The sequence below is a fragment of the Hylaeus anthracinus genome, unplaced genomic scaffold (genome assembly GCF_026225885.1).
Source record: "Hylaeus anthracinus isolate JK02 unplaced genomic scaffold, UHH_iyHylAnth1.0_haploid 11991, whole genome shotgun sequence".
Lineage (NCBI taxonomy): Eukaryota > Metazoa > Arthropoda > Insecta > Hymenoptera > Colletidae > Hylaeus > Hylaeus anthracinus.
Window position 1 is genome coordinate 752,500 of NW_026534339.1, and position 26,402 is coordinate 778,901.

The 26,402-nt window shown below is 32.3% G+C and overlaps 2 protein-coding genes across 11 annotated transcripts; one reads left to right on the forward strand and one right to left on the reverse strand.

Annotated features, from left to right (window-relative positions):
• The first annotated feature begins 213 nt into the window (after window positions 1–213).
• On the forward strand, window positions 214–13,277 carry LOC128888293 (NK-tumor recognition protein). Of its 9 annotated transcripts, none has more exons than XM_054145008.1 (14): window positions 214–459; window positions 1,375–1,489; window positions 2,394–2,509; window positions 2,583–2,706; window positions 2,773–2,989; window positions 3,070–3,336; window positions 3,419–3,666; window positions 3,892–4,020; window positions 4,242–5,320; window positions 5,425–5,772; window positions 5,856–5,990; window positions 12,456–12,641; window positions 12,720–12,865; window positions 12,975–13,277. In XM_054145008.1, exons 2-14 carry the CDS (start codon window positions 1,421–1,423, stop codon window positions 13,088–13,090), a joined length of 3,180 nt encoding a protein of 1,059 aa, XP_054000983.1. In that variant the 5' UTR covers window positions 214–459; window positions 1,375–1,420; the 3' UTR covers window positions 13,091–13,277. The 9 variants fall into 9 exon arrangements, with proteins under 9 accessions (XP_054000983.1, XP_054000987.1, XP_054000979.1 ...); XM_054145004.1 differs by lacking the exon at window positions 214–459 and adding an exon at window positions 636–834; XM_054145005.1 differs by lacking the exon at window positions 214–459 and adding an exon at window positions 795–838.
• Window positions 13,278–18,477: 5,200 nt separating this feature from the next.
• Window positions 18,478–25,296, reverse strand: LOC128888299 (ubiquitin carboxyl-terminal hydrolase MINDY-3 homolog). 2 transcript variants are annotated; one of them, XM_054145028.1, is made up of 6 exons: window positions 25,003–25,296; window positions 23,838–24,267; window positions 23,323–23,591; window positions 19,528–19,825; window positions 19,204–19,346; window positions 18,968–19,107 (listed from the first exon to the last, which is right to left on the reverse strand). In XM_054145028.1, the coding sequence occupies exons 1-5, from the start codon at window positions 25,106–25,108 to the stop codon at window positions 19,253–19,255; spliced, it is 1,197 nt and encodes a 398-aa protein (XP_054001003.1). In that variant the 5' UTR covers window positions 25,109–25,296; the 3' UTR covers window positions 18,968–19,107; window positions 19,204–19,252. The 2 variants fall into 2 exon arrangements, with proteins under 2 accessions (XP_054001002.1, XP_054001003.1); XM_054145027.1 differs by lacking the exon at window positions 19,204–19,346 and having other exon boundaries at window positions 18,478–19,107.
• Window positions 25,297–26,402: the final 1,106 nt, after the last annotated feature.

Genomic DNA, 26,402 nt, shown 5'->3' on the forward strand with positions numbered 1-26,402 from the left:
TGGAATAGCCGGTTTACGAGTAAAAGATACGCGGTAGTTCCAGCGCCAGGTATACGTGGTGGCGTATAATTTTTCATGTACTTGGCGTCGAGACGATACCGCGTCTCTAGATATCGCAATAAAAACAATTTTTTTTACGATACCGTAACAATTCGACTTGATCTGTTATTATGTTTCAGACGACGCTAATAGGGACAGCCTATTTTACGTTATACTAAATTTACAAATGGATTTTAAAGTCGTAATAGTTGCGAAAGCATTTACTGAGTTACAGCCATCTCTAGTGGTCTCTAGTACCAGACGATTGCGGTCAATTCTGGTCGACTAACATAGAAAAATACTGGTGCATCGCGGGTGCGTTACCTGCGGAAGCTAGGGCGCATGCAGGCGCATGATGACACCGGGATAAGGGTTTACGGACGTTTCGATCACGTGTGCGTGGCTGCTTGTATATGCTGAGTAAGTATACAATATTGGAATCGCATGTGAAAGCAAAAAATTGCTCGTGATACTGTCTGCAGTGTAGTATTACACGAAGATGCGTTATTTATATGCGCAATTCTTAACTTAGGCATGTAAGTGATCATCCGTCGATCGGCAGCGTGCAGCAAGTGACACATGCTGCTCACTTGGTGTACTAATACATACAAACACGTGACAAATAATAATCGTATCGCTAATATCAGCGTAATCGTTAGAATCTTCTCAATAACTGCAGTATTCAAATCCAAAAACTTTAGGTTGACTTTTAATAACTGTATGAAATACGCGGAGGTGTTGCGTCTTGAGGAATTATATATAATATATGTATGTCCTACGCTTTCTTCTACTCGCGTAGGTACACGTGCACATGGTTGATGGTTAGTTATTGCATGCATATGCATGTGTATATGTGAACTCATGAGCAAGTGTGAGCAAGTGTAAGTCGTTCCCAAGAACGAAGCTCGGAAATATACATTTAAAATCGAATGGTAGTTGCGATTAATTAAAGCATTTCTATAAATTCGAGTTTTCATTAATACGTCACGCTGTATTATGAATGTGAAGTGTAGTTATGTGACAACGTGTTTTAAATTCTTGTATATCGAGAGTAACGGTATCTCGCGTCTGTCGATCTTTAGCATTATCACATTTGCTCACGGTAATAAGTACAAATTTCATGTTTTCTGGTGAAGTGTATTTTATTATTGTTTCTATATGTGTTTAATATGTTAAGAATAAAGTAATCCAAGTTGTGTTATATTCCAATATATTTATATCAAATTCGTGTCACACTACCATTGTCTCAAACATAACCTTAAGTAAACGCGTGGCTGCTTCGTCTCGCTTTGTTAAATTTCTCACTTATTTTCTTATCGATACTTTCAATTACAGACTAATAATACAAGAAATCGTTTCATTCAAGTATTTGAATCATATCATGGAAACAGGATATTTAAATTTTCGTGATGAAGAACACTTTTCAGATTTTTCGTTATCTCTAGATCAGGTAACGTGTTTATTTAATTATTATTGTTGAATCTGTGAATGTGTGCAAGTTAGCCCTGTTTAAATTCTTGCATAGTTTAGTAAAACAGCAAAATATGGTTCGAAAAATATCTATTTTTTCTATAATATAAAGTATCTATGTTTATTATGAAAATTTAAGAAAATCATATTCTGTATTTACTTTATTATATTCTTGCGAGTAATTTTTTAAAAGTTACTTTGATACAATAAATTCTAAAGTATAGAATGCATGGTTCAACATTATAGTTCTACAGTCTTATCTTGTATCTTTCCATTGGTCTATTTAGTTCATAAACTTTCCATATTTCTTTTTACATTTATAATAATCATCTATCCATGGTACATCCTTCTGTCAAACATGATTCTTGTGAAGTTGTTAAAAATTGTCATCATATAATATGTTATAAACATTTATATAGTCGGAGGAAAATTAATTCTTATATATTAATCTCTAAAAAAGAAATTAATAAGCTTCAGCTTATTCAGTATGCTTCATACATATCTATGTTTATAATGTCAATGTTACTTGGTCTATGTAAATGCAATCCATATATACAATAATACTTCGGTATTACTACATCTATCAATTATGTTGAAACTGTAAATGAATTTTTAGTTCACTGTTTTTGTACGATACAAATGAATTTCTTAAAGTTTGATGCAAGATTATAGACTAAGCAGTTTATTGTATTCTAGCTTACTTATATCTTATATTAAATTACTAAGCTATTTAAGGTATGATACAAGGAAAATTTGTCTAAAGTTGTATTCCTAGTTTTTTAATGATTCATGAGTGTAAATTTTGTGTGTGGTATATTCATGAAGTACATTCTATTCGTAAATTATATTATTCTAAGTATTGTAAAATATATCACTTTTAACAGAATTTAATGGATAAACCTCAAGATTTATTAATGCACATGGTTGAAAATGATTTTGATTATATGGAAACACATCTTGACATTGCAAATTCTGATAGTTTATGGAGCAATGAACAGGAGTAAGTGTAAATTTATGTTTTATTGTGTCAAATTTTCAGTATAAAATATTTTAACGGATATTATGTATTTCAGACATACAGAAGACGTGGATGACGTATCAATTTCAGAAAGTCCTACAATTTCTAAAATTGATAATATTAAAGAAGATTTTGCTAAAGTTCTTACAGATTGGCAAGAACATATTGGCTATTTACAGGTAGTACTAATATTTGGATATATTATTTCTTATTTGTAGAATGAAACTTACACAACCCATTTTTAGGCCACAGACATGGATGAATATATGGATGTAATAGAATTAAACACGAATACTACAGATAGAAAGAGCTTTTCTATTTCAGAGAATGCATTTCAAGATGAGAAATCTATACTAACTCGAAAATCTAATTATTTAAAAACAAATCAAAAGAATTTAGGGAAGGAGTCCCTTCGAAGCAGTCAGAGTATACAAGAATTAGAAAGCCGTAGTACAAATATAGGTTTATTTAATTTAAGTTTATATTAATGTTATTCAATTAACAGTTATCTCTTTTGTAATGCAAATTCACATTTTCTATAGAAGACACAAGAGAACAAAATTCATATCATAACAAAAGTGACATTATGAAGAGCGATAAGAAAGTAGAAGGAGAATCTAAATCGCTACTTAAAGAGCCTAAATATACAAATAAACAAAATAAAATGGAATGTGACAACATAGGAATCAATGTCACTGCGAATGTATTAGTAAAGCAAAAAAAAAAGAAGAAAGAAAATTTGATACAACGTAATAAAAATACAAAGAATAATAATTTTAATAAAAAATCTATTTCAAATCATTTACCAGGTGATATGTCTTTTACATCTAGAGGTGTTTTAAGTAAACAAACATAAAATGGGCCAAGGCTGATTAATATTTGTTATTATAGTTTTGGAAGCTGGAACTGTTGAAAGTTTATTAGAACAGTTTGAAGCTTCTGAAAATACTGCAGTATCATCTCATAGATCTACCAAAATTAGTACAGAATGTAAACAAGAATTACACATGAAACCTACTAAGATTCAGCAACGTATGAAACAGTCTGGAATTACAATAGCAAAGAAATTATCGCAAGTTTCAAATTTACATAAAAATATTAGAGAATCCCAACCTAAAGGAGTTATCGAGAAGATAAAGGTAATTATACAAAGACTTAATTATTACAAACATAGGTGGGGGATGTTATGGGGTATAAAACTTAGTAGAGAATAATTTGCTGATGCCCTAAATAATCCGAGTTTGAATCTTTGTACAGTAATTGATAGTCCGATCATTTTTCTCCTGGATAAAAGAAAATCTTATTAAGCATAAAATTAAATTAACTTTGAATGTGTTGTAATATAATCATTTCATATTTGTTAGACGTCTGGGCGTAAAAAGGTAATTTCAATAATACCAACAATGTCAAATCGCCAAAGTAGTGGTCGCAGCAATGGAACACGCATGCAAGATGCCGCGGCAACACTTTCTCGAAACAAGCTTCTGAAAATAGTTAAGTATACAAATTGATTAGTAACGCCTTTTTTTCATGTTTAAGACGTTGACTGCCAAGTAAAAATAACAAAGTTGCCTCATAGCTAGCGTTTATGCAAAGAATGACATCGAGAATTATTTCGTCCAACAGGACTAGCAGTCAATGTGCTAAACACAATTAAATGACATGAATGATACTTTTTCCAGAAACATAAATAATAACTATTTTATTATGTTAGGTAACAAACAATACCAAAAGTAAAACTGTCGATGGTGGACTAGTCCATTTGGATCACGATTATTGTAGTAGTAGTAATTCATGCTCCAGTAGTTCAGATAGTAACAGTGAATATGAAAGACAATCTAGTGACAGTGAAAAAGTAACTGCATTTAAGGATAATAACTGGCAGTCATCTCATTTTTATACAGCATATCTAAAACAAACATTTTCATCGCATTTGAACAAACCTGTAATCAAAAGGAGAGAAAATTCGACTGAAGACACTGCAAGAAAAGATAGTGATTTAGAATCAAGCAAAGTAAATAATAAGGAAGAGTCAGATGTTACAGTATCTAATGATGTTCAAGTCAGTGGATCGGTAAAATTACAAAATGAAATTAAAGAAGAACCTCCAATGGAACATGAGAATGATCAAAATATTAATGTTTCAAGTAATACATCAAACTGTACTAATCAAGTACACAACGAGTCTTTAAATAAATTGACGCGAGAAATAAAAATACGTTCAGCTTTAGCGACAAGTATTTTGCAATTACAAAAGGGTGTTTTAAATAAAACAAAAGGGAATCAGAAAACAACACAAATGGTTTCCGTGTTAAAGAAACCACTTAATACACAACTACCAGTTGTAATGACTACCTCTAATGAAAGTATAATAACTATCTCTAATGGGTCAAATGACAAAGTACACAACATTATTGTTCAAGATACTAAAAAGGCCTTTCCAAAAGAAGAAGAGAGGAAACCTCGTAGAAAATTAAATTTGGCAGAATATAGGAGTAGAAGGGAACAAAATCGTAGCGATAATAGTAGAACAAATTCACCAATACAACCTATGACATTGATATACGTTCATCATGCTTCTACTACAACTGAACCTATCAAAGATGATCCTGGAACTCTAATATGGTCGGAAAGAGAAATTGTATCAGTTTTAAAACCAAAAGCAGACATAGATGAGGAAAAACTTCGTCCAAAACCTCCCACTTGTGACGTAGGAATACAAACTTATGAAACTGTATTTGAATTTCCACCAAAATCTTTAATTGATGTCGATGAAAGGCACGTGGAGGAAAGGTAAACATTAAACAAATGCGTATTTGTTAAGTATATTCGTTGTACTAAATAATTTATTTGCATCGAACGAATATTATTCAATAAAAATTCTGAATAATTTTCAGAGATCAGCATATTCTAAATACAAGCCAACGACCTTATACAAAACAAAGAATTAATTCTAGATCAAGTCGTTCTAGATCGAGAAGTAAGAGTAAAAGTAGGAGCAGAAGCAGAAGCAGAAGTAGAAGTAGTAGTAGTCGAAGCAGATCACGTAAACGAAGCAATACACGTCATCGAAGAATAAGCCATCGTCGTAGCTCTGTCAGTTCAAGTAGTACTTGGTCATCTCGCTCACGTTCGCGTTCAAATACTAGATCTACTTTCAGTTCAGGATCGAGATACTCGCGATCGCGTTCTAGATCGTCCAGATCAAGGTCCCAATGTTCCTCTCGATATTCTAGTTGTTCAAGGTACATATTTACAAAATGTACAAACAAAAAAAAAAAAACATGAAAGCACTGTTATGAAAACATTACAAAAACCGTAATTCTAGATCGTCGTCTCATTCGAATTTCGGAAGAAGTAAATGGTCGAGTCGCCGGAAAAAGGAAAGACGCTATCGTAGAAGTTACGACAGGCAGAGACGACATTCCTCAAGCAGTTACCGTAGCTACAAAGATTGGAGAAGGTATATAATTAGTATTAACGATACTTATCGATGCAACAAAGATCGTTTATAGCTACATAAATCCAACGATGCTGATAAAAGCATTTAAATTTGGCTAGAACAGGACTTTCTAACCTTCTAAAAACTCGGGTACCTCGAGATCGCTAGATCCGTACTGTAACTATATTCAATCAGACATAGCTACAGTCCTTGAGGGTTTCGGCTGGAGTAGGCAAAAATTCTATTTGTTCATCAATAATCCACACAATGCGTTTGGCGTGATCAGTGAACACATATGTATTTATGCTAACCGATGGAATTTTTATTACCCTTTCTGATTGGGTTGGTGTCAGATCACCGACAATGTTTACATCGACACTGATTTCACTGACACGATCAATTTACCGACATTGTTTCCGTCGACACTTATTTGATCGACACGTTCAATTCGCTGACATTGTTTCCGTCGCGGATTTCACCGATACCGATTTTTAATATATGTATATACATATATGATCAGTCTTAAAAATAACTTTTTTAATAGTTTTACTCACTCCTTTGTATGGGAAATAGGGATGGCAATTGAGGAATATTATTATGTTTCATTTATGCTCTTTAACTTTATTAATTATCGTACATGGTTAATAAATACATAAGAATGTAACAAATATACTTTAGTATAGGTGAATAATTAAAATAAATAGAAGTATTTTTTACTTTTCTGTAAACAAAGTAAATACATGATGAATGAACAATGAACGTAAACTATACAAATTAAACGAAAATTGACTGTGGACAAGTAATTTTGTCGGTGAAATTACAAGTAATTACGTGTCGGTGAAATAAGTGTCGACGAAAACAATGTCGTTGAATTGATTGTGTCAGTGAAATCAGTGTCGATGTAAACATTGTCGGCGACTTGAACTTGTCGATGAAACGGCGTCGATGTAAACATTGTCGGTGAAACGATTGTCGGTGATCTGACACCAACACTTCTGATTACTCTTTGGGAGAACCTGCGTGCCAGTGGTTAAGAAATCTTGGGGTGGAGTATATTTAACCTTTTGATTGCAAAGAGCGTGTATACGTCTTCGAAAAATAGGCTCACAAGAAGAAGGCACGAATGGGGAAATCGCTCTTTGAACGACACCCTATGGAGGTTGTAGTACGCATGTAGTACTGCAAAACCATCTTGGCTTTTTTTCAGAATGGGCCTTCGTTTTCAAGATATTTTGATTTAAAGTTTTGTGTATGTGTTTTTAAAAAATGTATAATAAAAACACTTAAGGTTCGTTGGGTCAATTGGTAGAGTATCAGGTTGTAACGCTATTCGTGTCCCGATAGTTGTTTTTTATTTTAATTTTGTATCATAGAAATATATTTTTTATGTATTATGTACTATATACTGTATATTATACATATATTACCTTACGCATATTTTAAGGTTGAAATTAATTTTTAACATAACATATCTCGGCAAAAATTAACAAAATGTTTGTATGCGATGTATCTACGCGAAGTTTTAAAGAAGTATGTAGATTGTAATCAATTTTTATTAATCGGAGATTTGTGGGAGGGGGGGGGGGGCTCAAGCGGAAGACGTTTATGATGATATATTTAATGAAGCAGATCATGAATATAGTAATGACTGGAAACTGGCAGTGATATCTCTGAAACGTACACCGTTAGTACAACCGTACGATGTGTATTTTTACCGCCAAATTAATATTTTTATTAGAAACATTCATCACTGTATATATGTATTAGAAGATCAGCGTGTAGCAAGTAGGTATTTCTCCATGATATGTTGTTAAAAATTAATTTCAACCTTGAAATAAGCGTAAGGTAATACATAATATACAGTATATAGTACATAATATATAAAAAGTAAATTTCTATCATACAAAATTGAAAAGAAAAATCTATTGGGACACGAATCCGGGCCAACAGCGTTACAACCTAATACTTTATCAATTAACCCAATGAATCTTGTTATAGATGCTTTTATTATACATTTCTTAAGGGGTCATATACGTTTCTCCACTTCAAAATATCGATTTTTTTTTATTATATACTTTTACAAGTTCACGTCGTAGAAATATTTTACGCCTACAACGAACATAAAATTCGAATTATTTACAAAGTTACAGTCGTGTATATGGAACAAGTCGCGTTACATCACGTATCAGCGGGTTAGAGCGTTGATTGTCCTTGTTTGATTTGACTTTTGAAATGTACGGGGAGTTGTATCCGTGATTACCCCGATCTAAAACCGTAGAAAATTGTATGTTCCCCACGATACGCGTTGTTTAGGGCTGCTAGATCCGCAGATCGTGGAAAAGAAACTCTAATGAGAGTCTGAATGCTCTCATGGAAGGTCGATCCAAAATAAACATGTAGCGGTCCTACCATTCTTGAAATCGCTGCATACGTTGCAACATTAATACTCAATGAAGGGCACATGTCTTTATTGAAAATTTTGGACACATTAAATGTTAGCATTGGCAATGCAGCGTGCAGCATGTGTCACATTGCATAGGAAGCTCAACTTTATGGTGTCACTATTGCAGATTGAGGATGAGTTACAAAATTTCTCTTTTATCAAACTCTAAACTCTTCTAAAACTTTAAACGCGTTTTTTTCGAAATAGTATTTCTTAGGGCGGTGGAGGGGAATGCCTCACCGTTTATCCGATTGACTTTATCTTTTACATACATGTTCTAAATAAAATTATTTATCGGTCAATGAAGAGTTTTTTAAATAAATTATACCATTTTTTAATAGCAAATAATAATGTATGGATTTTTATACGGAAATCATGATCCTTGCCTTCGAATCGTTGCTACAACCATAATTTTTTGTTTTTTAAAAAATCCTCTCGTCAACCGAAAACTACGGTACGAGAAAGTGTAAATAAATCGATAATTTTTGATTGAGATCATTTGTACAAGTTTAATCACGCCCACCGTTAGCGGTGACGTCCAAAAAATTGTTTTATTACAACGTACTTAGAGGGCAATTTATACTTTTTCATGCGGGTTTACTACTGTATAAGCATGTACTTTTATGTTACAAAAAGAATTAAACCAAATGGCTTAATAATTTTCCCTCAAATCTTTTGCAAACATTGAGCACATTTTACTACTGAAAACCGTATATGACCCCTCAAGAACACATACAAAACACTTTAAACCAAAATACTTCGAAAACGGAGGCCCCTTTTGAAAAAAGCCAAAATTGTTTTGCAGTACTACATACAGTCGGTCACGAAAATATTCGGACATCGCTATAGTTCTGACTATTATAGTCCGTACTTCAGAAATTTATGCAATAAGAACAAAGAGGTTTCACGTATGTTACTATGCAGTGTGTAGTTAACCAAAACATAAAAGATGTTTATTTACGACAAGTGATTAGATAAATAATAAAAGAAAAATGGAAAGTACGCTCGTTTTCATGTCACGAAAATATTCGGACACTTGCTGTACTTCTCAAATTTCCAGGTTCCAGGAACTGACTGAAACAGTGTTTGTAAACATAGCGTTCCTACTATGTACAGAGTACGTTAGAGATCTAATATTTGTCAGTCTTGCTCAAAATTTGTACGGAATGAGTCGGAAAAGTAAGAACACGGCGTTTGATATGCGACAATTAGTAATTTTTTATCGTGAGAAGGGGAAATCGATTCACAAAATTGCAGATTTATTAAATATTAGTAAGAGCACGGTATGGGATATTCTGCGACGTTACAACAATGAAGATAGAATTGAATCTATCCCTCAAAGCGGACGCAAACCGATCCTCAATACTCGTGATAAACGCCATAATTAGGAGAATTAACTGTGATCCTCGGATAAATGTTCCAAAGTTAGCAACTGAAATAAATAATGATCGTGGAATGTCAGTGCATCCGGAAAACATAAGAAGAGTGTTACGATCAGAGGGCTATAATGGAAGAATAGCTCGAAAAAAAACCGTATATTAACGCGAAGAACAGGACGAAGAGACTGAATGTTGCAAGAAACTACACTAGCCGTAAAAAAAAACGGGACACTATTTTAAAACGTCATAACTCCGCGAGTTTTCAACCAATCTTCGAGAAACTTCGTGAGGTTTAGTTTTGAAGTGTCCTCTGGGTGTGTGCAAAGTAGCATTGACGAGGGTTGATGATAAAGGGTTAATTCATCCCCCCCTCCCCCCTCCTAAAGGCGTAATGCAGAAAAACGGCACTTCACAAGGGTCCAGGGGCGACGGAAGGTGGTGAAAAAATCAAAAAAACCTTTCAGGCGACTCTGTTTGATACCGCCTACAAAATGCACCTCTTGAAATTGCTCTCGGACAAACCCACTCCCCCTAAAATCCACAATTTTTGGACTACAGTCTCGATTTAGAGCTCAATGCATTCTCTGGACTCCCCTGATCCAGAAAATGCTATCACCCATACCGTGCACCCCACAGGCACCCTTTTTGGGGGGGGGGGGTGGAACAGCTCGCAAATTTTCAACCCCCTTCGTAGCGGAGCACTTCCACACATCGCAGGGCGATGGAATTCACCATGTTTGTTCTCGATACGTTAAGGATGAATGCCGAAAAGGTCCTGTTTCGAAAACTGCCCCCAGAGCTGAAGGGAGGGGGGCAAAGGTAGGGGTGGTGCACCCCCAACTAAGGGTTGGAACGTTGTTTCGTTGCGTGGCTCACATGTCCAACAGTCCAGGGCATCGGTGCGACACAGTTTTTATGTCTTTTTCCCGCGTGAATGGCAATAAAATTCGAAAATGTCGATTTTTTTAAAAACTCGCTTCCTTTGAAGTGCCGTTATTCTGCATTACCCATTTAGGGGTGGGTGGGGGGGTGAATTAACCCTTTCTCATCAACCCTCGTCAATGCAACTTTGCACACACCCAGAGAACACTTCAAAACTAAACCTCACGAAGTTTCCCGAAGATCGGTTGAAAACTCTCGGAGTTATGACGTTCTAAAATAGTGTCCCGTTTTTTTTGACAGCTAGTGTATATTTCAAAGGAGAGTCAGTGGTGGGAAGACGTAATTTTCGCGGACGAGGCAAAATTTAATATTTATGGAAGCGATGGAAGAATTAGGGTATGGCGGAGATCGAGAGAAGAATTAAATCCGAGACATTTCAAACGATTGTGAAACACGGTGATGGGTCTGTGATGGGTGTGGGGATGTATTTTGGCCCAAGAGCGAATTAGTTTTTATCGACGACATCCTCGATAAAAATAGGTACCTGCACATTTTGCAAAACAATTTTAAAAAAAGTGCTGATAACATGGGACTGCAAAGCGGAATCAAATTTTATCAGGATAACGATCCAAAACAAATCCCATATTGTTCAAGAATTCTTACTATACACTTGCAAGAACGTCCTCCACCCACCACCGCAATCGCCAGATTTAAATCCCATTGAAAATTTATGGGATGAATTAGATCGCCGAATTCGAATAACCCCCATAAACACACAGGACGAACTAAAAAGACGTCTGTAAGAAGAATGGCTACGTATTGGGCAATATTATTTAAAAAGAATAATTTATAATATGCCAACGCGATTGCGGCACGTCATAAAGCATATGGGATATCCAACTAAATATTAATTTCTAAAAACAAGATTTACGTATAATGTTATAAACTTAGTTTTGATAGTGTCCGAATATTTTCGTGACATGAAAATGAGCGTACTTTTAATTTTTCTTTTATTATTTATGTAATCACCTATTGTAAATAAACATCTTTTATGTTTTGGTTAACTACACACTGCATAGTAACATACGCGAAACCTTTTTTTGTTCTTAATGCATAAATTTCTGAAGTATGCACTATAATAATCAGAACTATAATGGAGTCCGAATATTTTCATGACCGACTGTACGTACTACACCTCTATAGGGTATCGTTCCAAATGCGATTTCCACATCCGTGCCTTCTTTTGTCAGACAGCTGGGCTGATCATACAAAGTCAATATACATATGTATATGTATACAGGGTGATGCGAATTACGAATTAAAATTACGAAATAAAATTTTTACGAAAAAATTTAGAGAACAAAGTTACACTGTTTCAAGGATGGCGAAATCATTTTTTCTTAAAGGTCGTTTTTTCCAGGTTTCAAGGTCATTGGCATTTTTTTTAGGATTGAATATTTTCATTATTATATTCTTATAGCTCATAAAAAGACAAATTCAAACATGTACAATATGTTGACCTTCAGACGACCTTGTGAGGAGTTATTCTTATAAAATGAATGAGATTTGAATTTGAGAATTTTGGGAGAAAGGACTTTTAAGTTTTTTATTTTTATTTTTGAAACTAAACGTCGAGTAAATAAAATAAAATGTAAATATAAAAAAGCTTCACTTTGTCATTCTCTGTAAGGAGATATTTTTTAAAAATTGTTCTGACGAATTTAGAAATTTTCAACAAAATAAATTGCAGTTAATGAAATTTCATGGTTTTAATTGTATTAGATCTCCGTCCAGCTCTTACCGGAAATCATACGATTGGTGTGACAGAGAAAAGCAAAGACAAGTGGAGGAACGAAGGGTGATTTATGTCGGTCGTTTAGACGAAGGAATTACTAAAGCTGATTTGCGCCGAAGATTCGAAACTTTCGGCCCTATCGTAGACATTAGTATACATATTCGTGAACATGGGTAAGTGTTTTGATGTTCTGTAAGTTTATCTTGTATTCCTAAAAACGTAAAAATCTAAATTTTTTCGTCACGTTTTAGTGACAATTACGGTTTTGTAACATTTGCATATAAAAATGACGCATACGAAGCAGTAGAACATGGTAACGATGATCGAAATTTACCCAGATATGATTTATGTTTCGGGGGCCGTCGAGCATTTTGTAAAGTGAAATATGCTGATCTTGGTAAGAACAAATTATTCACGATACATCGCGTTCTGTGTTTAATTGAATATAATAAAGTTCGATTTAAGCTAAACTCGGTATTTTAAATACGGTACATTGTTTCTGACAGATGGTATGGCAAGCAGTTCTCCTAATAGTGCACACAAATCACAGGGCAGCGAGGACAATACGTTCGACCTTCTATTGCAAGAAGCAAAAGCAAAGTTGCGTAAAAGAAAGGTTTGACATATGTACTACTTATTAATTGTTAATGTAATTGAAGAACTAGTACAGATATCGTTATCGATAATATTCCAAACAAGAGCAGGCGAAATGGTGTATACTGGTACTCCGTCAGTTGGAATGTAGTAAGAATTACAATGTGATTGTTGCAGAGTGTATTGTATACGTAACTGTTGCGATAATTTTGTCATCTAAAAAAAAAAAAGAAATAATGTACGACTTGACAGGTATATATTTCGAAGTAATCATGAATATCAATGTTATTGAAATGTACAAAATATCCCACTTAGATCTATAATATTTTCAATAATTATGAAAGTATTAAATTTCGTTCAATATGATAGTCCGGTTAGTTAACGATGTATAATTATAATAGGTTTATTTTAAAGTGTTTTCCTTATTTTTTATTACTAATTTATTGAAATCAGTACAATATTAATTATGAATTCCTTGAAAGCTATAAAAACATAAGTGATTGTATTTCGAAAGTGTTTTAACTTGTAAGATATGAGTTAACATATTATATATTGCTTAAAACACAACTTCCACGTAGAAAAGTGAATGTATTTTCGTTACCTTTGGTGGTGCTGTGATTTATTACAATGGTGTTTAGTTGGTATATGTTAAATCTTTGAGAAGGTTTACGATTCAAATGAGAGAATTGCGTACAGGGATGGAGCCTAAATCATAGGGGCTGATGACTATGAGAATGCTGTTTAATATACAGTATACTAGTTGGCTAGCCATTATTGTGAAAATATCATCATATACCAATATGATATAAAATTATAAGTTTGGTTATCATTTTTTTAATTGTGTAATCCTGGATGTAGGAACAAATTTCGCTTCATTTTCAATAGTAACGATGAATGTAAGGCTGACATCAATGGTTCAAGGTAAGGTTCTGGTTTTGAATCTGTTAAGGACCTTTTGGTTTTCTTACTCTTAATTTTTTATCAAATTACTCTTTACTACTATATTTTTCAACACTTTAATATATCTAAGTTACGAAATGATATAATACTCTTATTGACATCTTGCACTTTTCTGATTATTTAACAGAATTGCTTACTTGTAACATTAACTACAAACAGGAACGTAAAAATACAAATAAACAGTACACACAAATTTAACAGGTAAACGAATAAAGGTGGGTTCGCTTTGAACCCTTATGCATTGATAGTGCTTGTAAACTTCGATTACGTTAAATACTTATTTTCGTTGAGGTACAGTAGTTAAAGAGTCACTACCAACCCGTACGTTTCAATTAAATTTATATAAAATAGCAAATTCATACATTTGCAATAAGGAAAATGATATGTGATAGGTTGCATGATGGGGACAATACTCTGTCAATATCACCTTCAAATTGTTTATTTAAGTCAAATACCACTGTTATTTATTAACTGTGTTTTGCCATATGGTTAGAATGAATTTAATATGTACATCCAATATTTTATACACTTTTTTGTACTTCAATAACATTACATACAACAAACAGTGTAATAAAAGTAATAATATTAACAGGGTTCATAATTGGCGTTTTTAGTTACGGTATTCTTAAGTATAAAAAAAGTAATTTTGTGTGTATCCAACATTTTGCCACACGTACGAGTGTAAGTGCTGAGAAGCCAAAGGGAATGATTCTAAATAGTACATAAGCGTCCAAAACGAGCATACCCTATGTGTACAAGTGTAATATAATACAAAAATAAATAAATATATATATTACGAATGTAGTCTCAATCTTTTCCATTACAATAATTCTAATTCATAAAAAAATAATTTCTGTAACATTTAAATCAGAGCTAATGAGAGCTTTACTTGAATAATGTAGAGAAACAGGTAGTACTAACGTGAACTGACGCATCTTCTTGAAATGCACTTGTCACGATAGATTTTATAAAATCTTCAATCCATCATCTGGTCTCTTGGCACTACTTAACAATAATTAGAAAAGCATTATAAATTTCACAAAGTTTCTTCAAAATCTTTGCGTTTTGTTTAATAACTTCATCAAGAACTCAGCTAATAATAATAAAATAAATTATAGCGATGATTTTAACGATGATAATAGTAATAAGAGGAATAGTAAATAAATATATTTGTTTTATAAAATTCTTAAATACAGTTCTCAACCCGACTATAATTATGTGATAATATAGTTTATTTAAAACACAAAATGATCTGCAAATTATTCCGTCTATTGTATAGAATACTTCCTCTGTTCCCATTACTTCAAAAACTGTTTCCATGGTATAATATGGTTACACTGAGTGCATTAGATGATGAAAATATTTGCATTCTAGGTGGAGGCATCACGGAAAAATGAAATTTACCTTGGTGTGTTTATGTAATATAATATAATTCTTTCAATAGCAGTATTTTAATCCTTTTTAATTACGGCGGTTAATTAATAGTAATTATTAGTTATATAATTTTACGCAAATATTTATCATTATGCACGACTTATGTGTGAGAGTATGACCTTTAACTATTAGAATCGCATAGCTGACATGGGACCCAAAAGCAATGAAATTTTCAATAATGAATTCATATTTTTAATAGGTATGATCGCCGATGTACTTTGTATCGTTTTGCTTCACCTAAGCGTTACTCAACATGCGTACATTAAAAAGTGGGTTGTACTAACTTCAACAATATACATGCTTCTAATAAATATTTTCTCGTTTGCAAATGCAGAATGAACCAATTCATATTATTGTAACATTCGTATCATCTTCATTATTTCCGATGTTAGTGACTCGATTAAAATATTACTGGCAAAGTATTCCTAGACTAATACTACAATGCAGCAGGGTATCCATTATTATTATTAATTACTTTCAATTACTTGATATGTAACTTTTTTGCATAACGTTCCTGAACATTCTTTTCTGTACATTAGAACGACCACTCGTAAATTCGTATGTAGAAGAAACAAATATTAGGTTGACAGTAGCCTTTTAACAGTGTCAAGAATTTTACATGTTTCGAGATCTTTTATGAGGAGGTCATTCTTTAAGTCAAAAGAATGACCTTAATAAGCACATTAATATAACAGAACATTAACTTCTTGATTGAATAATGCCTAGACATTAGTCGCAACAGAACTATTTTGAACTATTTTTCATGGAATATCTTAACAGATGAATTGTAGAAAAATATTATCAGTCTTTACTAATTATCCTTATGTTCGCAACTGTAAGCAGCCTGCATCCTTTAGGAGACAGTAGTTGTAATAGTTAGAGTAACTCAGCTGTGTTTAAAGTAACAATATAAATATAAAGCTCGGCAGTTATAAAGAGACTTCCCCAATAGAATTACTGATATGTAAATAAAACGAGCTTTTGCATAACAACGGAAGTTGAAATGCTAAGATTATGGAACATAGTTTTGGATGCTTTTAGTTAATAGTTTGGAACATGTTCAACATTAATATTTGAGAAAATAATATACCTGCTGTGCGGCAGTCGGTTGAATATCAGGAAAGGGTTATCCTGTTAGTAAGTGATCGAAGGATTTATCACCAGAATAATTTCTCTTATCGACGAAGTTTCCTACAAGCGAGACATTAATTTACATTTAAATAAATCTTTTTATATTTTTGGTAACATTGCACATGAGATGTATGGCTTTAGGAAGAGTCCATGAAGTGTTACGTGGTTTTCTAATATTAAAATTTATTTCGGATAAATTTAAACTAAATTGGTCCACTAACATTGGAAACAATTTAGGTGAACAATGTATACGAATTTAGCAGATTGTACACTTACTTACCTTCACTTATACATTACATGCAAAACAAAATCAACCGCTTTGTCAAATAATTTAAATTATTACATACCGTCAAAACAGAAATAATTAGTACAGCCCTGCAAAAATTGTACGTACCTACGTAATTTGATAATTTCCTGTTTTTCAAACGAAGTAGAATACTAAAGTTCGATCCCTACTGGCCTTTAAGTGCCCTTTGTGTTCAAATAAAATTCACGTTCATGAGAAAAATTATAACACTGTTTTAGATGCGAGTATTCACATTATAGAATATGCTCTGAATTGTAACACTTTAAAATTTGACGTAAGCGTCGCTTAAGGACTAGTAGGACAGCAGGAATCAACTATTATTATGGACAATAAATCCTGTCTAAGAAAAGATCAGAAGCTTATTAGGGCAAAATTAATCGTATTCGTGGATTTTCTTAATAAATGTTTTTGCGTTACGTGTTAGAGATTTTGGATTTCAGTCTTACTAATTAAATAGCAATTAAATTTCATCTACTCCTCTTTCTAACTGAGATAGTTCGAAACTGAGCCAACGCCTCTTAGACGGGATTCATTGTATATTGTTCGGTGACATATACACATCGATGCCCGAAAATTTATTAGCAAAGGTTTCCTTCCAACAGTCGCTCGCATCATTAAATTTTCCAGCATCATTATTAACAACAAGCAATTATTGCTCCACCATTAGATACATATATACAGTGTCCTAATATTGTAAGAGAAGTCGAAACATGCAATCTGAAATTTCGTTTTCGATATATAAGTAGTTAAAATTGACCAATGTGTAAAAACTTTAAGTGCTTATATGTTCAAAAGAGATTCTCAGGTTGCAAAACGGTAGGTTATTCGACCTTTTCCCCACGAGGAACTTGCATGCTTCGATTTCTTTCATAATTTTGAGTCACTCTGTACGTATCACCAGCCAAAAGATCAAAACAATACCAACACTGATTTCAGAACTAAATGCATTGTTTGACCTAGAACACAGGAATAGTAACAACCATCGATAAAACTCCTATAAAGTGACTAGACTATAACTTTAAAGTAAATTATATATTTAGATTATGTACGACTTATGCAGAATTGTACATACTCATCCAACATTTTCTTTTTTTTCGTTTTTTTTTTTTACATTTCAGTTTTTCTTTGTTACATATTTTATACTTTTTTCATTATTTTGCACTTAACCACTTTTCGTATTTCTCGTTACATTCAACGTGTTTTTATTTATAAATATCACGTTTCAATAATAAAAATTTTCTTGTTAATTTTATTATTTTTTGTTCCTGTTATTATCGTCTTCACTTTTGTTTTGTAAATAACGTTGCGTGTCCCTTCATTTATCCTCATTGACTATTTAATCTCCTTTCGTTTCAATTAATTAGTACGTTCCTTTTCTTCCTTTAAATGAACATAATCGAATAACTATAACTTATTTGATGTTGAAATAAACTAAGGTATAGTATTACATAAATTGTTAAATTTCTTCCCAAATTGTGATAATACAACATAATCACTACAATATCAAATATACATGTAAAGTATACTTCAAATTCTTTTAAATTGTAGCACAGAATTTAGTTTTGAACTGAATTTCTTTTATAATAACTGAAATCATTCCATGATATTCAAATCATTTGAATTTTCAGTGGCAATGACATATTAAAATTTATTGAATTTTGATAATTAAAAATTAAAAAATAATATCTAATTAGTATTAAATATCTTTAACAAGTCCTTTTCATTGTAAATTAGTTCTATAACTGAACACCTCTAGCTTCGTTAAACACAAAGACATCTTCCTGTTTAAGTTCCGTGTAGTCATAAGTATAGCACTTATTTTCGAATCATTTTATAATTTAGTCACTGGTTTCCGCGTCCAGGAATTCCAACAATATCGTTAAAAATACCATTTGAGCAACACTTATTAATTAAGGCTCGGAGTCTGTTCACCATCCCACTGAACTTCAATTCTGGGCCACTTTGTTTGAAGTACCGTCAGCATGGGATTGCTTTCCAAAATGCCCTTAATAGTACATTCTAATAATACCGCTTGACCTTTGCGATATATCACTTTATTTTCGTAGTTGCTACGTTGAAGACCATTATAATGATATAAGGGAAATATGTCAGGACAAGTTCTTGTTTCTTCGGGAAAGAATTCGTCCATAAATGAAGAACGTAAAATAATTCCCAAATTTTCACTATCCAATTTTTTCCTCATTATGTCGACGCTGTAAATAAAATTATAGGTTAAACTTTGTCTCAAGGGCTTTACACGATTAACAGTAATAGCCAAATCAATATTAAAATTAATGTATAATATTAACCCTTAACTCTCCAGTCTCATCACAGTATATCTCGCGGTTTAGTATGTTACTATAGTGACGTCTGTGGAGCTGTGGTGCATATACTATGTTTGGGAGCCGTAACAGAATCTCCAGAGCGAAAAGGGTCAATACTTTTTTCTCTACTAATTAATATTTTATTATAATAAAATCTTATTTGAATAAAAGCAGAAGTGTCGCTGTACGCAGCTTTTTCATATAAATATGAAATATAGATTTGTAGACTATAATAATTATACCAACTTAAAAAATGAAGCATTAACAAATTCTTTTCTTATTTTTCTGGAATGAATTAATAATACTTACTATTCTGCATCTGCGACTAATCCCAGTTCAGCAAGAACATCTTGCAGTAAATTAGCAGGAATGAAATTATTTCCTTCGTGATCGAACTTTCGGAAAACCCTTTTAGCTTGTTCAGCAGGTGTTTCGGGACTCACCAATCTCTTCTCGGAAGAGAAAAGTACGCTCAAGTGCGTGTCTGAACCCAACACCCAAACAGGATACGATGGAGACTTTAAGAACGTTCCCACTTCAAAGTAACGTAAATGTTCGAGAAGTGCAAGAAATCCAACAGAATTCTGCTTGTCTATCCCTCGTAACTCTGAAATTAGCAAAGTAGTTATAGCACACATATAAATATATTCATTAGAATGGTCCTTATTTCAATGATTTTTGAAATCTACGTCACGCACCTCCTAAATACATTGCAAATATATACAACAAAATTCCTGCAAAATTTAAGCTCTCAATTTTAACATTAACGTGTGCCCCAAATCTTCGAAAGTTTTAAATGGAAAATACATGGAATTTTTTCAATCAGTTATTTCTTTTTTCTTTTATCCCAATACAAATTGATGAAACGATTTGAAATTTGAATGAGTTATTACTTATAATAGTAGGATCGAGCCCTACAAATTTCAAACTTTTATCTGAATTATTTCCTTATATATTAGTCCAGTAAATAAAAGGAAAAGAATTTTTGTTTATGGAAAATTGATAAAAAATAATAAATAAGTTTCTCTTTAAGACATTAAAAAAAAAATATTATAAAAATAGTTTAATTAAAAAAAATAGGTTTTTATTTATTAGGCTGATATATAAGGAAATAATTAGGATACAAATTTTGAATTTTCAGAGCTTGGTCCTATTATTATTATTATAAGTAATAACTCTGCGAAATTTCAAATCATTTCATCTATTTTTATTGGAATTAAAGATTAATTTTTGGAAAAAAATATAACCGATTTCAAAAAACATTAAAACTGCACTAAAAAGTATGAAATAATTATATTTAAACTGCATTATTGCTCGCCAGCTTTTAATGAATTTGATTACATTTTCTTTTAATCAAAGAAACCTGTTCAGAGGCGGCGAAAAATTAAAAAATTACCAAACTTGATTTAACTTTCTGTCAGAGGAATCAAAATTGGGCCTTTACTTATTGCTATTATTATATCCGCTTTAGACATCATATATATCAACACTATTCAATGTTGCCGCCCTCACTAAATATTATCCTAAACCTACGCAGATAGTATTTCCACATAAACAGTATACATGTATACATTAACAGCAATCAGAATTGCATTGTATCTAATACGCTGTATTTAATAATTTAATCAAATTCATCAAGAGCTGGTAAGCAATAATGCAATTTAAACAGAAATTATTTCATACTTTTCAATGCATTTTCTCATACTTTTAAGCAATTATATCTAGAGCTGGTGAGTATTCATATAAATAACTAGAAATTATTTCATACTTTTTAGTGCAATTTAATATTTTTTCGAAGTCAGTTATATTTTCTATCCCAAAAAGTAATTTAATTTAGATTTTTGTGTGGCAATCTGTAACCAATAGGCTTTATGCAATAACAATAGTTATGAACAATATGTATATTGTTACAAATCGGATCATCAGGAATACATGTGCAACTACATGGGAAAGGATTCATCGCGATCGGTAAATTCCTTGCCGAGTTACATCAAAGAATAGGAATTTTGCAATAACAATTGTTATAAACATTAAGAAATCCATACATTTTTTCAAATAAGAACATCATGAAATCAGCAGTCACTAAATGTGAAAAATTCCATCTCGATCGGTCAAGTTCCTCTCCGAGTTACATCATATAATTGAAATTCTGCAATAACAATAGTTATAAACAATAACAAAATTGATAAATTTTTGCAAATATGACCATCGCGAAAACCTGCCCGGCAGCAAAAAGTACCATCGATTTCATCGATGTTAGGCCGAACATACGTGAAATAGTACTCTTTGTGTGATAAAAAATAAAATAAGATCAAATGTTATTTTATGGGACCAAGTGGCAGTGATGTTCTACCAGATGCAAGAAGTTTCAATTCGATTGGTTCATCTGTTTCGAAGTAAGAAGCAGTACAACCTTTTTCGGTTATTCGAAAAAAAAAACGTGTAAAAAAAAATGACAAATCGCAAAATGTCTTGATAACGGGACCAACTGGAGACATGCTCTACAAGATGCAAAAGGTTTCATCCCGATTGGTCAAGCCATCCTTTTTAGAAGTCGATTAAAAAAATTAGTAACTGAATTCCATGTATTCCATTTAAAACTTTCAAAGATTTGGGGCACGCGTTAAAGTTAAAATTGAGAGCTTAAATTTTGCAGGAATTTTATTGTATGTATTTGCAATGTATTTAGGAGGTGGAAATAAGGACCACCCTAATTAATATATATTAATTTAACTAAATTGCTTTTAATTCGATACAAATATTAATTGAGTATGGCAGTAGTCTATTTTGTGCATATAACGCTCAGAGTGGTTGTATACATACGTGCTTCGTATACTATGACAAACCAATTTACAAAACAAATTACATAATAATTATGTAATGTATGTATTTGTTATAATTTGGCAATGGCAAAAAGAAAACCGTGCATTCATAAAAGGTGATATGACCACAAAAGTAGTGATTCTTCATGAAAAAGTAAGTAGAAAATATACAATAAAATTTGTTCATATGAGAGTTTCCTTATGCGAAAATAAATTGGAGTTGTCTAGTATGGATACGCTTAATTATATTTTCACTAAACGAATCTTGGTATAGTTTAGAGCTGTTCAACGTAGAGGATTCCCAGGTACTTGTTTCTCCTTCTAACAGATGTCACGCGTCGCTAGAGAAGCGAAATGACAGACAACCAAATGACGGGAATGATGCTTGACTTGTCCTTCACTATTGGTCATTCCTCGTTATGAGTGTGACTTGTTTGTGTGTGTTTTTGTAAAATGTTGACGGACATAACTATAATTCTCTGAAGCTGTTAATGATTGCGAAGTCCTAGTATAGACCAATCATCCATTTTCTCTTTTGTTTGCAGCAAACATTTTTGAAGTGCTTTAACACTTAAAAGGGCAAGGATGCATGCACTCATTGTAGGTGCTTTGGCTAGAATTTTGAACAAAACGTCACATTGTACCAAATGTAGTCTATATATAGCGCTTTAATTTATATTGTAAATTGGCTGCCTTATACATCATACACAAAGTACAAGTATGAAGCCATTATTTCATAAGCGACTTAGATTTTGGATCTTTTTAATGGTAGCAGTAGTTTTCTGACTATCCTATACGTCAAAACACTCTGCATATTAATTAATAATTTAATTACATTGAGTTAATTTTGTTTCTCTGCTATGATAATGGATATTGAGAGTGACTAAGGAAACAAAGGAAATCTGTGAAGTCAAAGATAGAGGAAAAATCTAATCTAGACCTAACCTAGTTGCATCATAATTTCTTACATGATACCACCTAAATTTAAGATCAGTCAAAAGACAATGCAGCACATAAGCAAATAAATGGTTACTTGGAAAGATATAAAAGTGTGCTACCTAAAGTAACAAAGGAAAGTATCTGTTATTAAATTATTACTGTATAAACAGCTACCAAATAATGACCAGACATTACCATACTGGAAAGGTTAATAAAATGATTTTACAAACTATTTCTCAAACTAATGAATGGAACTGATCGATGACATAAGTAGAAACCATTTTCTACTGGTATATTTTTTGGTTTAGTATGTAATTTGCTTATTACATAATAAATGTCTTACTGAGGTCTCCAATGGTTTGATCATAATCCCATACGTGGCTGACTGCCCTGCCAGTGAGTATCAAATTTATAAGACTTTGACTTCCGTAACCATATGTTGCATCAATCATTGCCTCTAAAGGATCCGACATTTCCACATGAATTTCGGTAATACCTTTTGTAACAATTACGCTGTAAAGAAGCAATAAGACACCATATCGGTCTTTCAACATTTCCAACCTCTCTGATAAGAATTCTTCCACATGTTCCGAGATATTCGTTGTAAATAACCTAAAACATTGTTTATTGTTGTAACAAATTTCAGATTTTGCTCTACGCTGATCATTTCGATAATGCTGCATGTTAGTTCAGCGCACACCCAATCTACGGATATACTATATTTGAGTTTGCTTACAAAGCATTCAGAAAAAGATAATTTCATTCACAATTTTTACTTATTTCTGCACAATGAATTGCTCTATATATGATTGTGTTGTAGTCATTTCTGTATCATATATAATAAAGTCGATTTCTTACCTCAATTGAGAATGAAAGACATCTGGGTGTATGCTTTTAAGATCCTCATTGATTTCCTTTGCTAATGTTTTGTCCCTCGTTTTAATGACTTCTTGGTTATCTGCATTTGCTTCTTCTTCCTCGCTTCCTTTTTTTGACACTTTCTTCGACCACCTAGGTTCTTCTTCGCTTGTTTCATTTGGAACCTTGCATTCCATATAGATAACAGAATATTTTGGACCTTTGTCTCCTGCAGCTTGTTTTAGAATTTCAACAGAAGCTCGCACAAGAAGCTGATAACATTTGTCTAAATTTATACTTCTCCAGGTTGAAATGTCTGTCTCAGAGAGTAACTGCTTTAAGATGAAAGCTTGAACAGGGGCTATCACTGCACACGGACCACCTTCTGCTTGTATTAATGCTGTGGGTTCATCTGGACTAAAATAGAAACCTGAAATAAATTAACATAAATCATATCAACTATAAGGTTTTTATTACAAGCTTAAGTAATAATATTTTTTATTATCATTTCTGTTACTGCACTTTCTATGTGTCGTTAAATTGTTTTCTTAATAATTTCAATGTTGTAAATTGATGTTTTGAATTCCATTATTAGAATAATATTTAGTGTTAACATATAACTTTTTTATCCTTCAAGAAGGATAGTATGGAAGGAGTAAATCATGATATATAAGAAAACTTAATACTTTTACAATTTTAATAAATATTATCATTTATTTACAAAAGACATAGAGCAAAGAATCTAATCCTATATTACAGTTTTTAGCTTAAGAGCTTACTGAAATATATAAACTCAATTGTGATTATTTCAAACATTGATTAACTAAACCAGTTGTTAATGTAATTTACTCATTATCATCTAAAGTATATATATATATAATATATTATAACATTATTTGATCATTCATAATATTCCGATTTTCAAAACTGTAAGTAAATTAAAATTATTAAAAAGTATTTAAATTAATTATGTAGAAATAATTAAATTATTTATAAGCATGATTTTGTTATTCTTCCAACCTATTTTTTTGTTATTAATGACCAAAATGAACTTTATCGATTAATAGTCATTTACTGTTGTAATGATTTGAAAATAACAGAGAGTCAATTCAAAACACTGACTAAATCATAAAAGCGTTGAAAATTTATTCAAATATACATTTACCTTGGGCCCAGCGTTTAAAAACATCTTCCTTGACAGCATTACCCCAAAGAAGTGTTTTGATGGAATGTAAAAACTCGTCGTCGCACTGAACAGCATTTTCAGCCATTATCCACGAATTCGTCGATCAATATAACATTAAAGGCGTCAAAACGTAATACGTTATTTCAACGTAATCATAGTATTGTTTTCGTAACTTTGACAAATCGGTTTATTTAGTTATTGTTTTAAATATTTTGACTTGTGTTGTATAACCTATTCCATGAATGAGATAACTACCAAGCACGTCGCCATTTTGAATATGAGCATAGCTAAAGAAGGTTACAGATGGATAATATTTATTCCAACGAAGAGCAACGGAGAATAGGTGAACTACGAAACTGTTTTTCGCGTTTTTTATGCACAATAATGAAAACAAACACATAATGATTATGCATTTCGTAATCAGGGGAAGTAAATCTATCGATCTATCAAGAGTTTGTTTCGAAAATTAGCAAAAAACAAATTTGTTCCTTAAAAACATATTTTTATCATATTTTAAAGTTGAAATTGCAAAATCGGACGTTAGAGTGGCATGCGGAGTGATGTAAAGAATATTTTAGAAAAAGAATCGTGAGAAAATATTGCTTCTTCGCTTCAAAAAACTTGATGAGCTTCGTTGCTGTGAAATCTTGATTTGTATGCCAATATGGCTGCCTCGCTATCATGCTGTCCACTGTAGCGTTGCTGTCGTCTCTGCTACGGTCGTTGCGCTAATAGTCTAAGACGCTTTTCTTCATGGTTCAGTATCGTAGTAAGTTTAAAAAATGCCCGCGGTCATACATTTTTCTTTTAAGTAGGTGTGTATATATAGAAATTGGTAAAAAACATTATGTACGTGTAAACTAACTTGGATTGATTACAATAGATTGAAAAAATTGTCTTTTGTGATGATGAAAAAAGTAGCTATAGCTAGTATGAACGTAATAAGATAGGTAAAAGCATACGCATAATGAAATATAAGTGTTATTGAAAGAGAATAAATGGTAAAAGTGTAGTAGTAAAAAAAATATATATATACATGTCGAATAGAGTAACCTCCTTGAACTACTGGAATTGCCTAATTCTATATTACATCTACAAATATAAATTTAATAATGGAAAATAAGCAATATATTTATAAAAATGTTATACTTGTATTTGATTTTTACATTAAAATTATTTTGGAATATGGGAAAATGTTAAAAGATAACACGCTACAATACAGGCGGCCTCACCGGGGCGCGCCTGCACATAATATCGACTCAAGTGGCCTGGTCATAAATTAAACTAAACTGAACTAAGCTAAGACTACGTTACAATGTACTTATGGGAGTGGACTGCCGTGCCTTGTATGACCTCGTAGGCACTCACACAGCTCCACA

What these genes read in the sequence shown, in the direction of transcription:
- LOC128888293 (XM_054145004.1), top strand. Translation starts at nt 806, where the DNA reads ATGTATGTCCTACGCTTTCTTCTACTCGC. An exon ending in AACATATTGGCTATTTACAG is followed by an intron (nt 2,707 to 2,772) that starts GTAGTACTAATA and finishes ACCCATTTTTAG; the next exon opens with GCCACAGACATGGATGAATA. An exon ending in TATTTCAAATCATTTACCAG is followed by an intron (nt 3,337 to 3,418) that starts GTGATATGTCTT and finishes TTGTTATTATAG; the next exon opens with TTTTGGAAGCTGGAACTGTT.
- LOC128888299 (XM_054145027.1), bottom strand. Translation starts at nt 25,108, where the DNA reads ATGGCTGAAAATGCTGTTCAGTGCGACGACGAGTTTTTACATTCCATC. An exon ending in GTCTTTCATTCTCAATTGAG is followed by an intron (nt 23,592 to 23,837) that starts GTAAGAAATCGA and finishes ACAATGTTTTAG; the next exon opens with GTTATTTACAACGAATATCT. An exon ending in TCAAACCATTGGAGACCTCA is followed by an intron (nt 19,826 to 23,322) that starts GTAAGACATTTA and finishes TGCTAATTTCAG; the next exon opens with AGTTACGAGGGATAGACAAG.